The 11,854-nt window shown below is 50.5% G+C and overlaps 1 protein-coding gene and 1 non-coding gene across 4 annotated transcripts in view; both read right to left on the bottom strand.

Moving 5' to 3' along the window:
- Positions 1-11,854, bottom strand: part of Eng (endoglin) — a 36,075-nt gene that overhangs the window by 2,027 nt on the left and 22,194 nt on the right. For all 3 annotated transcript variants that reach the window (NM_001146350.1, NM_007932.2, NM_001146348.1), the window contains exons 3-13: positions 11,080-11,220; positions 9,136-9,301; positions 8,260-8,425; positions 7,686-7,806; positions 7,219-7,393; positions 6,909-7,051; positions 2,953-3,090; positions 2,682-2,720; positions 2,071-2,187; positions 1,501-1,752; positions 308-362 (exon numbers count right to left, since the gene is read on the bottom strand). In NM_001146350.1, the coding sequence (NP_001139822.1) occupies positions 308-362; positions 1,501-1,752; positions 2,071-2,187; positions 2,682-2,720; positions 2,953-3,090; positions 6,909-7,051; positions 7,219-7,393; positions 7,686-7,806; positions 8,260-8,425; positions 9,136-9,301; positions 11,080-11,220 (1,513 nt within the window). The remainder of the gene's footprint in view (positions 1-307; positions 363-1,500; positions 1,753-2,070; positions 2,188-2,681; positions 2,721-2,952; positions 3,091-6,908; positions 7,052-7,218; positions 7,394-7,685; positions 7,807-8,259; positions 8,426-9,135; positions 9,302-11,079; positions 11,221-11,854) is intronic.
- On the bottom strand, positions 5,398-5,534 carry LOC115489602. The gene has a single exon (XR_003954187.1). It is a non-coding gene; the product is annotated as a small nucleolar RNA SNORA8 (small nucleolar RNA).

The following is an 11,854-nucleotide window of genomic DNA, read 5'->3' as shown; positions in this document are numbered from 1 at the left end:
GGAACAATAGAGACCAGAGGGTGTTAGGCTCAAGGGGCTTCCTCTACCCTTGAGATGTCAAGGAATGTGGGGTCTTATACCATAGCTAAGGTGCCTTATGTTCTGTCCAGGAGGTTAAGTCCTCCATCATGGCAACCAGTGACTAACGGGACAGAGATGAGGCCCAGGAGGGGTCTGAGAGTGGAGGGCTGTCTATGGCACCTGGCATCTTACTGTGAGCTCCTCGGGCTGCTGGGCCTGAGAAACCCTCCTCTCCTCCCAAGGGCCCCATATCTGGGCTCCATTCCCAGCCCTGTTCTCTGCTCACCAGACAGGTCAGGGCTGACGATGTTCAGGCGCATGGAGACTGTCTTGTAGACTTCCTGAGGAGGGAGGAGTCTGGTAAGTGACCCAGCCTTCAGCTGGCAGCATGCGGTTCTCCCTGTCTGCAGCTCTCCCTTGCTGCCATCCCAGCCCTTGGCTGAGTCATTTGTCCGCTATTTTCAGGCTGGGAGGCTGCAGGCAAATCCTAGGGAGGCACATGGTGTGCGAGAGCAGCAGGGTAGCCTGCGGCTACTGTAAATGGTCTCCAGTAGGAGCCCAGCATCTGTTAGCCTGTGCAAGCCGTGAGCCACAAGCCAGGTCAGCCCAGATGCTTGGAGGCTCAGGGCCTGGAAGACAGGTATAGCTGTCTGTGTGGGGGCCCAGCTTCAGGAGGTTTTGAGTCCTAGAAATCTGTGTGCATGGGGGTGGGTGAGTATGGGGGACTTTTGATATAGCATTGGAAATGTAAATGAGCTAAATACCTAATAAAAAATGGAAAAAAAAAAAGAAAGAAATCTGTGTGCAGACACCTGGAGTGTTCTTGTGAGTGTGTCAGGACTGAGGGCAACGTGTGATACCAGCAGGGCAGAGTGTCAAGTTTCCTGAGATCAGTCACATTGGTGATCGCCATGTGGGTGGGTAGGTGGGTGGTTAGTGGGTGGGTGGGATTCTAGAGTAAGTGAGTAACTAGGTGAGCTAGTGAAAGTATTGAGAATAATGGATGCTTGTGGATGAGTAGATAGAAGGGCAAGTGGTGGGTGATGGGTGAGCGGCTGGTAGGGAGAGGGGAGGTAGGTGGATGCAGGAGTGTGCGTGTGGATAGGTAGGTAGATTGGTGGATAGATGATGGATGGGTGGATAGGTACATGGATTGACAGGCAGTAAATGCTGTGTGTGTGGGTAGGTGGATGGTTGGGTATGTGGGTTGTTTGGGTGGGTGAGTAAATAGCTGGGTATGTGGGTAGGTCTATGAATGAATGGCTAGGCTTCTGGTGGGTGCGTAGGTGGAGTCCATGAATAGGTAGGTAGATTGATGGGTATGTGGATAAATGGTTGGGATCCTGATATGTGGGCAGATGGGTGATGGATGGATGTTAAAATATGTAGAGGATAAACGTGTAGGTGGATAGTTGCAGGTGTGTGTATATACTGACATCACAGCTTCAGTGAAACTAGTCTCAAGCCATGTCCACTCACCTGGGACAAGGTGCTAGGGCGCAGAGCTAAGTTGCAACTGAGGGTGCCAGCGGTGGGTGTGGGCACCATGTAGACCCGGAGGAGGAAGCTGAAGCGTGGGTCACCTTCAGGGCTTGGAGACAGCAAGGTCACACAGCTGCCCTTGGCTGTTCGGCTCTGGATGAGTTCCACCATGTCCCCTTCGGGCCCCAAGTCCAGATGGCAGCTATCTAGCTGGACTGTGACCTCAGAGGTCAATGGAGACACGCTCACCTGCACAGACAGACAGACGGAGGAGATACACGCAGGTATCCTTGGCTCTTCACTGACGCCCTCGCCCTCTTGACGTCAGTTAGAAAGGGACCCCTCTGAATAAAAGACAAGAAGGAGCCCCACAGGCTCCAGGAACAAGCAGGCAGGACAGAGTGACATTCCAAAGTGCAAGTCGTTTTCTCTCTGTGCCTTCCACACACACACCCGGGCTGGCCTTCTCCTTCCTCTGGAAGGTGGCATCCGATCTTCTCTTTAGCAACGTTGGGAAGAAAGGCCCATAGAAGACTCAAGGAGATAGTTAGGTGGGGTGCACAGTACCTGTACGAAGGCCTGCTGGCCTAGTTCGATGGTGTTGGATGCCTGGAGGAAGTGCGGGCTGAGGTAGAGGCCCAGCTGGAAGGAGAGGCTGTCCATGTCGATGCACTGTACCTTTTTCTGTGGGAGGACACGAGGAGGCGGGCGGTCTGAACGGAGTGACAGCAGGAATCGCCTGACCACCATCCTCACCTTTTAAATAATAAACTCATAGTTCTCACATTTATGAAGAAATCACTTGGCATTGGGCTAGTGGAGAGAAACTTCACACCTCTCGGTACTGCTCCTTAAAGACCCCTATGGGGTGGGGACTTTTTTTATGCCACAGTTTATAGCCAATGACCATTGAGCCCCGGGGAGAGTTAAATGATTTGCCCAAGGTGACACAGCCACTGTGAGCTGGTTGCCTGGATTTAAGAGGCCGAAAGCTTAACCCTCAGCAGCACTGCTCCCATTGTATGGAAGGGGAGACTGAGGCACACTGGAAACACGGGCCTTGTCAGGGTTCAGGCCTGAGTTTCCTGAGGTCTGCTCCCTGGTAGGCCAGAAAGTGGCCCCACCCCAGCAGGCCACCCTGCACCAGTTGGAGAGCCTTGTAGGACCGTCCATCTCACCCGAAGTGGTGGTGAGCCTGACGGGAAACTGATGATCACCTGCAAAGACAGAGCCAAGAAGCCGGTCAGAGCCAGAAAGACCCCAGAGGATATCCTGTCTCCCAGGCCTGACTGATGGGTGGGAAGGGCCAAGCTAGCAGCATCTATGTTTTGGCTCCTACTCACTGCTGCTTCCCGCTCCCCAAAATGTCCCTCAGCCCCGGGATCAGTGAGGTGTCTGAGGGGACACCGACTCTGCTGGACATGACACCTTCCTACTCCCAGGCCTTACCTCATTGCTGACCACATGGGCTGTCACTTTCATGCCGCAGCTGGAGTAGGCGCTACTCAGGACAAGATGGTCGTCAGTGTCTTCAGCCTGGCAGCTGGAGTCCCAGAAAGTCAGGCCTGTGATGGTGCACTGGAGAGTCTGACCCAGGGGAGAAGGGCTGAATCATCAGGAGGCCCGGCATTCCCTCAGGCCTCGCTGTCACTACTGAAACACTGTAAGTACCGCTCATGGGGGCTGGAGAGATAGCTCAGCGGTTAAGAGCCCCGGCCATTCTTGCAGAGGACTCGAGTTCAGTTCCCGGCACCCAACCCATGTCAGAATGCTCACAACCGATTGTAACTCCAGCTCGGGAGTATGACTACTGGCCTTGTAGACACTTGTAGCCACGTGCACATACCCCCCCCCCACCCTACACATAGTTTAAAAATAAGTAAAATGAATCCTTATTGAAACCTTTCCAAGGGGACATCAAAGCTCTGACAGAGACTTCAGAAAAACCAGGAAAAAATTATTCAGTAGTGGATGGGCAACTAGAATGTCTTCTTATTTTCTCCATTGCTGGGAACTGAACCCAGGGCACGTGAGTGTGTGTGTGTGTGTGTGTGTGTGTGTGTGTGTTGTTTTGCCTAAGTGTGTGTATGCACCACATACATGTAGTGCCTTCAGAGGCCAGCAGATGGCATTAGACCCCGTGGAACTAGAGTTACAGATGGTTGTGAGCCACCGTATAGGTGCTAGGAATCAAACTTAGGTCTTCTGAACAGCTTTTAGCTGCTCAGCCATTTCTCCACCCTATCTAACTTTTTCTAAATTTTTTTTTCTTTCTTTCTTTCTTTCTTTCTTTCTTTTCTTTTCTTTTTTTTTTTTTTTTTTTGGGTTTTCGAGACAGGGTTTCTCTGTATAGCCCTGGCTGTCCTGGAACTCACTTTGTAGACCAGGCTGGCTTAGAACTCAGAAATCCACCTGCCTCTGCCTCCCGAATGCTGGGATTAAAGGGGTGCGCCACCATGCCCAGCTCCTATCTAACATTTAAAAAAAAATTTTTTTTTAAGTTGGGTGGTAGCAGCACACACCTCTAATCAAAGCACTTGGGAAGCAGAGGCAGGCAGATCTCTGTGAGTTCAAGGCCAGTCTGGTCTACAAAGTGAGTTTCAGGACAGCCAGGGCTATACAGAGAAACCCTGTCTCAAAAAAACAAAAACCAAACAAAAAAAAACCCTGTCTCAAAAAAAATTAAACAACAACAACAAAAAGCTCAAAAGTTAAAATAAGAATCTAGAGAGACTGTTCAGTGCCTAAGAGCACTGACTGCTCTTATATAGAACCTGGGCTCAGTCCCCAACTCACACATGGCATCTCACAACCGTCTATAACTCTGGGTCCAGGGATCCAATGGCCTCTTCTGGCCTCTGTGGGCAAGTGTGGTGAATAGACTTTGATGCAGGAAAAACACCCATATACATTAAAAAATATTTAATTTTTTTTATTTGGGTTTTTTCTTATAAGTTAAAAGTTAGGAATGGTGGTGTGTACCTTTAATTCCCATCCCCTAGGAGACAGAGGCAGCCAGATCTCTACTGAGTTTAAGACCAGCCTGGTCCATATAGCAAATTCCACACTATATGGTTCATAGCCAGATTCAGACTCCCCAAATAAAAGCAAGTTATTGTAGGGGGGTGGGGACACAGCTCTACTGAGTAGGTACAGAACAGACGAGACTTTTTTGGGACTCCAGGTGGGTTCCACCCCCAGCACTGGGAGGTGGGTGGGGGAGGGGAGGAATGAGTGAAACAAATCGGAGTGGGCGCGTACATATGTTCTGTTTGCTCAAAAGCAAATTGAGAATGGCACAGTGCCGCATGCACAATATAATATATAATATAATCCAGCATTGTATATAATATAATATAATATAATATAATCCAGCATCCAGGAGGGGAGGTCAGGAGGGTCACAAGTTCAGAAGGGAAGATGAAGACTTCCTCCATTCTGTGTAGGGCAGGGTGGAGCACGCCTTGAATCCCAGCACCCGGGAGGCAGAGGCAGGGGGATCTCTGTGAGTTTAAGGCTCTAGTCCAATAAGGAATACATAGTGAAGGTATTAGTACCTCTCTCTGCCTCTCTCTCTGCGTGCATGTGTGTGTGTGTGTATGTGTGTGCAGTTTATATACTCCCTGTGTGTGTTGTGTGTGCAGTTTATATACTTTGTGTGTGTGTGTGTGTGTATGTGTGTGAAGTTTATATACCCTGTGTGTATGTGTGTGTGCGCGCGCAGCTTATATACTCTCTATGTGTGTTGTGTGTGCAGTTTATATACTCTGTGTGTGTGTGGCCTATCTACCATATGTACACCCCCACATAGGTGCTCATGTGTGGAGCACAGAGTTTGCTATCAGGCATCGGGCATCTTTTACTACTGCACCTTGCTTTTTTTTTTTTTTTTTAAACTGTATCATTAGAAATACCAGGTTTAACACGCACAAAGCCAAGAAACCAACGATGCCAGATAGTGAGTTTCTATCACACTGTCTTTTGAACACCCAACAGGAAAGAACTGCTGAGTGCAGATACCATGCAGTGCAAAGCACCTTGCTTTTAAAACTAACCTATTATGGTTATCTAGTGTGTGCCCTGGGCAGGGTACACAGGTGAAGGTCAGAGCACGGCTTAATGGAGCTGTTCTTCTTTCCACCTTCCTGTGGGTTCTGGGGCTTGAACTCAGGTAAGCAGGCTGTGTGCAAATGTTTCACCACTGGGTCATTCCATTGATTTCTGTCTCTGTGTCTCTCTCTGTCTCTCTCTGTGTCTCTCTGTCTCTGTCTCTCTTTCTCTCCAGGGTCTCACTACATAGCCTTAGCTGGCCTGGAACTCACTCTGTAGACCAGGCTGGCCTTTGAATTTACAGGGGTCTGCCTGCCTCTGCCGACCAAGTGCTGGGATTAAAAGCACAAGCTAGCTGGGCGTGGTGGTGCACACCTTTGATCCCACACTTAGGAGGCAGAGGCGGGCAGATATCTGAGTTCAAGGCCAGCCTGGTCTACAGAGTGAGTCCCAGGACAGCCAGGACTACACAGAGAAACCCTGTCTCCAAAGAAAACCAAGGGGGGTGGGGACCCACAAGCTACCACACCTGGCAAGACAGGGAGGGTCTCCTACTGAACCTGGACCTCACGGATTGGCTGGCCTGGATAGAGAGACCCCAGGGCTTCCTTTTCTCTGCCTCCTAGTGCTGGGAATCCAAACTCAGGCCCTCTTGCTTGCACGGCGAGCACGTTACTCCACGGCAAACAAACACATTACTCCACGGCGAACACGTTATTCCCTGGGCACCACCCCAGCCCTGCACAGTGTCTTTTGGATTTATCAATCATGCAAAGGCCACATAATACAAATTTCTGTGACCACCTGGCTCAACCACCATTAAGATTAATAATAATGACTAAGCCAGGCAGTGGTGGCACACAGCTTTGATCCCAGCACCCAGAAGGCAGAGACAGGCAGATTTCTATGATTTCAAGGCCAGCCTGGTCTACAGAGTGAGTTCTAAGACAGCCAGAGCTACACAGAGAAACCCTGTCTTAAAAAGAAAACAAATAAACAAAGATTAATAATGACTACCTAATGTTGGTATGATTATTACTTGTGTTTTGAGATTGGGGCTCATGTAGCCTAGGCTGTCCTCAAACTCCCTATGTAGTTGAGGATGACTCTATTTTATACCTTCTATGTAGCCTAGTCCACCTGAAATTCACCATCCTCCTCGCTCAGCCTCCCAGGTTCTGAGAATACCAGTGCACGGCTCTGTGCTCTGTTCAAACTGCATTTCACAAGTGAGAAAACCGAGGCTTGCACAGGGATGTGACTTGCTCTTACTGCCTGGGCTGGGCCCCTGACATTCTTGGCAAGGGACCAGCTGTCCATGCCATCTCAAGGTGGAGGGGCGGGGCTTTACTTACCTGCACGTGTTTTTTATTGAGTGCCAGAGTCATGACCTGATTGCCACACTTTGGCTGGATCAGGGACATGAGTAGCACGGGGCTGCATGTGTCCTTGGGAGGTGTGGTCACAACGGGTGCAGGGGTGGTCTGGAACACACCACCTATGGAGTGGGTGGAGTAGACCGTCACTGGGTGTGCACTACGGGTGGCAGATGAGGCCAGTGAGGCTCAGAGAAACCAGCCAAGCTCAAAGAACAGAGAGGCACAAAGTAATGGAAAGGGAGGAGGAGCAACAGGTCTGGGACAGGGGCACAGGGCTGTGGCTCACCGCAGCTGGAGGCCCTCAGGGAGACATTGCTGACCAGAGGGAGCTCTACAAAGGAGGTGACAATGCTGGCATTGAGCTTGCGGGCCTCCGCTATCAGGCCTTGGGGTGTGTCTGGGAGCTCCACGCCTTTGACCTTGCTTCCTGGAAAGATCTTGACGGAGTATTCACCTGTGGTCTGAAGGCAGAAAAAGAGAGCTGGCATCTTACCTACGGAGACCCCTGCCCTTCGCCTGTGCCTTGCCGTCCCTTCCCCTCACCTTCTCCATTTCCCCTTTGACCTCTGACCCAGCTCAGAGTTTGTATCTCCAGGAGTCTTCCTTGGCCTACCAGGCTAGGTTAACGGATTCCCTGGCCCATCAAGACAAGCTTCCTGGAAGTGGCCTTTACTTTAACAACTTAGATGAAGGTAGAAAGCTGGGGAAGGTGTGTGTGTAAGGTCTCGGCTGGGGTGGGAGTACAAGGCTCACCAAGATCTGCATGCTGTGGTTGATGTCGATGAACCAGGAGACATATGGAGGACCATGCAGGATGAGAATGGCGTCCCCAGATGTGCAACTCAGTTCCATCATTACGGTCACCGTCCGGGGCCTGCAGCGGGCGGGCAGATGGGTTGTGGCTTTAGTATGGGGACAGACCTGGTGTGCTGGTTTGGATGAGACATCATCTGTATGAGCATCTGAATACTTGATCCCAGTCTGGGAAGGCTTAGGGAAGTGGGCCTTCCTGGAGGGTGTAGAACACAAGGGGTAGGCTTTGGTGAGCTCTCTGCCTCCTATCTGTGTGGTTCAAGATGTGAGCTCTTAGCTGCTGCTCCAGCTGCCTGCTGCCTGCAACCTTCACTCTGCTGTCGTGAACTCATGCTGATGCAGAACTGATGCTCTGGAATTGCAAGCCCAAAATAAACTCTTCTACACATTGCCTTGGTCATGGTGTTTTATCTCAGCAATAGGAAAGTTAATACGCCTGGAGGCTGGGATCTGATTGGGTAATGCATTTGGAGACTAGGATCTGATTGGGTAATACACACAAAGGCTAGCTTACCCGGCCTCAGAACCTGGCAGGATCCTCAGGATGTAGGCCTCCTTGTGGCCAGACACACCTTCCAAGCGACAGCTTTGGACTGGGGTCTGGGCTCGTGGTTGCCATTCAAGTGTGGCGCCCATGTCCTTGTGAGCTTCTGGCAAGCACAAGAATGGTGCCTTTGGGTCTGTGGAGACAGATATATCAGAGGGTCCTACCCCACTTCCAGACAAGGCATTGATGAGGACATTCAGGACAAAGCTTAACAGGGCTGAGGATGACTCACCACTGAGTAGCCGGCCTTTGTTTCCGCCTGTGTCAGCACAGGGTTAACATAGCAAGTGAGCCCATGGCATGTGTCAAGAGTGCATTCCCCCACCCCCACCCAGCACGCCAGCACAGGTCAAGTATCTTCCTTAATTGCTTTCCATATTATTTTTTTGTTTTTTTGGTTTTTTTTCCATATTATTTTTTTGAGACACAGTGTCTCACTGAACCTGGCTCGAAGACTTGGCTAGACTGGCTGACCAGCAAGCTCCAGGGAAGCCTTGAACTTGCTATGTGGCAGAGGATGACCTTGAACTCCCGATTCTCCTGCCTCTGCCCTCTGAGTGCTGGCACCACAGGTCCATGCCACCATGCTCTAGGGTTCTAGGGCTTTAGGGCTTAACACTACGCACAGGCTCTACCAACCAAGCCACATCCCAAGTAAAAAATCTGGCATTTCTCATCTGCTATATGATGCAGAAGCAGTCGCTAACTGCAAAGGGCACCAGCCAGTCACGTTTGACTGTGGGCAAATCACATGCCACCACAAGCTGGTAGTGCCCATATCAGGAGTTTGCTCAGTCTCCTCTGCAAGTGAACCTGAACTCAGAAGCAACTGAGGGAGCTGACCTTGGCCCAACTGGAGGACGATGCTTTGGGGGTCATCCAGTGCTGCTATCGAGGTGATGGCGCCCTTGGTGGCTGCCCAGTCGAGGATCTGTTTCCTGGAGGTAAGGGATGGTAGCACTGTGATGTTGACTCTTGGCTGTCCTTGGAAGATGACCAGGCTGGAGTCCTGTGGAGACACAGAGTGCTGGGTCACTTCCTACCAATCTGGCAGCAAAGAGGCCGGGACCTCAAATGACAAGGCTCGGAAGTCGTCAGTCAGCCCAGAGCCCCCGGTACCTCTTCTAGCATAGCCAGATCTGCTCCATCTCCCTCCTGCATGTGATGGCTGTACAGAGACACACATTTGTTCGTCTGTCTGTCCTTGCTTTACCCTCACCATGAGGCACTCATTCAAACCATATATAATGGCACCAATGTAGCTACTGTCTGTAACTGTCTGCACTCTGAGGGTATGGGAGGGAAATCTTGGTGCCCATAGCACTTGACTCATTGAAGGCTCTGAGCCTTTGTTCATTGGGGATCTGATACGCCAGCTGCACCTTGAGACCTGCCACATATTAGGTACTCTCAATGCACGGGGAAGGGGACAGTGGAAGGGGAAAGGAAGAAAGGTGTGAGAAAAAAATGAATGAGTAAATGAATGAAGACAGATGGGGTTCTGCCAACTCTGGGAGCTCACCATTAAGAAACTAGAGAGACATCATTAGTTGAAGTAATAGAAGATAGAGGACATTATTTAATAAATAACAAAAACCAAGGCTGGAGCCAGGTAGTGGTGGCTCGTGCTTTTAATCCCAGCACCTGAGTGACAGACGCAGGCAGAACTCTGTGAGTTCGAGGCCAGCCTGAACTACATAGCAAGTTCTGGGACACCCAGGCCTACACAGAGAAACCCTATCATGAAAAGCAAAAAGAGGGTCTGGAAAGATGGCTCAGTGGTTAGGAGCCCTGACTCTTCTCTCATGAGAACCCAGGTTCAATTCCCAGCACCCACATGGTGGCTCACAGCCATCTGTAACTAAAGCCCTAGGGAATGCAACATTTTTCTGGCCCCCTCAGGCCCAAGGCTCACATATGGTACAGACGCACATGCAGACAAAACACCTATACATAAAATTAGATTAAATTTATTCTGGGGACGGGGAGTCTGGAGAGATCCCAAACCTTACTACCTCCCTTAGGCTCCTCTGGGGTCTGTTGGGCTAAGGAAGGAAATGAAGAGGACTTCCTGGAGGAGGTGATCTAGAGGAAGCAGCTAGGACTATTGACTCCAAGCTACTTTGAGCTGAGGTAGCAGCAGCAGCAGCAGGAGGGCTTCAGATTAGATATTAAGGAGGACTGCATGACAGTCAGAAGAGATATAATAGCGCACACTGCCTACTCTGCAGGCATTAACCCCTGTAAAACAGGGTTACAGCCGTGACTATCAGGCCCCTGGTTTACGGCCTCTGGCCTCTGAGTGGTGATCTGCACACAGATGATTCAGGGCTGTCACTGTGTGTGTTCAGAGCAAGTAAAAAGATGCAACCAGGCTAGGCTGCAGCTGCAACCCTACAGCCAGAGCTTGCATTCCAAGTGTCATTCAGGACCCTGGCAGCTCCTCAACCCTGGGTAGCAAGTGGGGAAGGGACTGGTTGGAGAGGCACCATGGGAAGATCTCTGGGACCTGACTTCCCCTCTCAATGAGAAGGAGAAGAGCACTCTGGGAAGGGAGGCCGGACCCTTGAACTTGGGAGGGGATTTTCCATGGTGTCTCCACCATGCTGGTCTATGTGTCCATCTGTGAGCCATCTTCACCTCTACTGCCCACCTCTGCCTCCTCTGGCACCTTCTGGTCCTGTTCCTATCTGCCTCTGCCTTTCTGGTGTGCCATGTTGCTCACAGAGAGGGACACCAGGCAGAGATTTCCCACAGCCTGCCTGGAGTTAAGGGTCACACACTCACGTAGGCCAAGTGCAATGGGATTTCCGGGGCCTGGAACTTCACGAAGACATTTTTGTTCGAAACGAGGACCAGGAACACCTCCTGGGTCTCCGTGCCATTTTGCTTGGATGCCTGAAGAGTCAGCTCCAGATGTGACAGCATCTGGAGAAGAACCATGGACGTAGATATATCAGTCAGGTTTGCAGCCAGTGGGGCAGCGATGCTTTATGGTTGATGGTTATTCCTCTGTCCCTCTGTGGCTTGACCTACCCACCCTCTCACCAGTTACCCATCTGCAAAGTAGCACCTATCCCTCACACCCCTTGGAAACATAAGAGGGACTGGTTCAGCAAGCATGACTGCCAAGCCTGAGGTCCTGAGTTCAATTCCCAGAACCCACCTGGTGGAAGGAGAGTCCCAACTCCTGCAGGTTATCCACTGAGCTCTGCACCAGAACTGTGACATGTGCCCACACGCACATGCACAGGCACACACACGCATGCACCCATGCATGCACAAACACGCTAAGTAAATAAGTACAAATTAAACAAAAGATAAGTAAATTAATAAGGAAAGGAGGCTGGGGGCTGGAGAGATGGCTCAGTGGTTAAGAGCACTGACTGCTCTTCCAAAGGTCCTGAATTCAATTCCCAGCAACCACGTGATGGCTCACAACCATCTGTATGGGATCCAGTGCCCTCTTCAGGTGTGTCTGAAGAGAGGGACAGTGTACTCATATACATAAAATAAATAAATAATTTTTTTTAAAAAAGGAAAGAAGGCATGCATGCATGCA

This window comes from Mus musculus, chromosome 2 (genome assembly GCF_000001635.26).
Source record: "Mus musculus strain C57BL/6J chromosome 2, GRCm38.p6 C57BL/6J".
In the NCBI taxonomy this organism is placed as follows: domain Eukaryota; kingdom Metazoa; phylum Chordata; class Mammalia; order Rodentia; family Muridae; genus Mus; species Mus musculus.
Note: the sequence above shows the minus strand (reverse complement) of the source record. Positions and strands in the feature narration are given on the sequence as shown.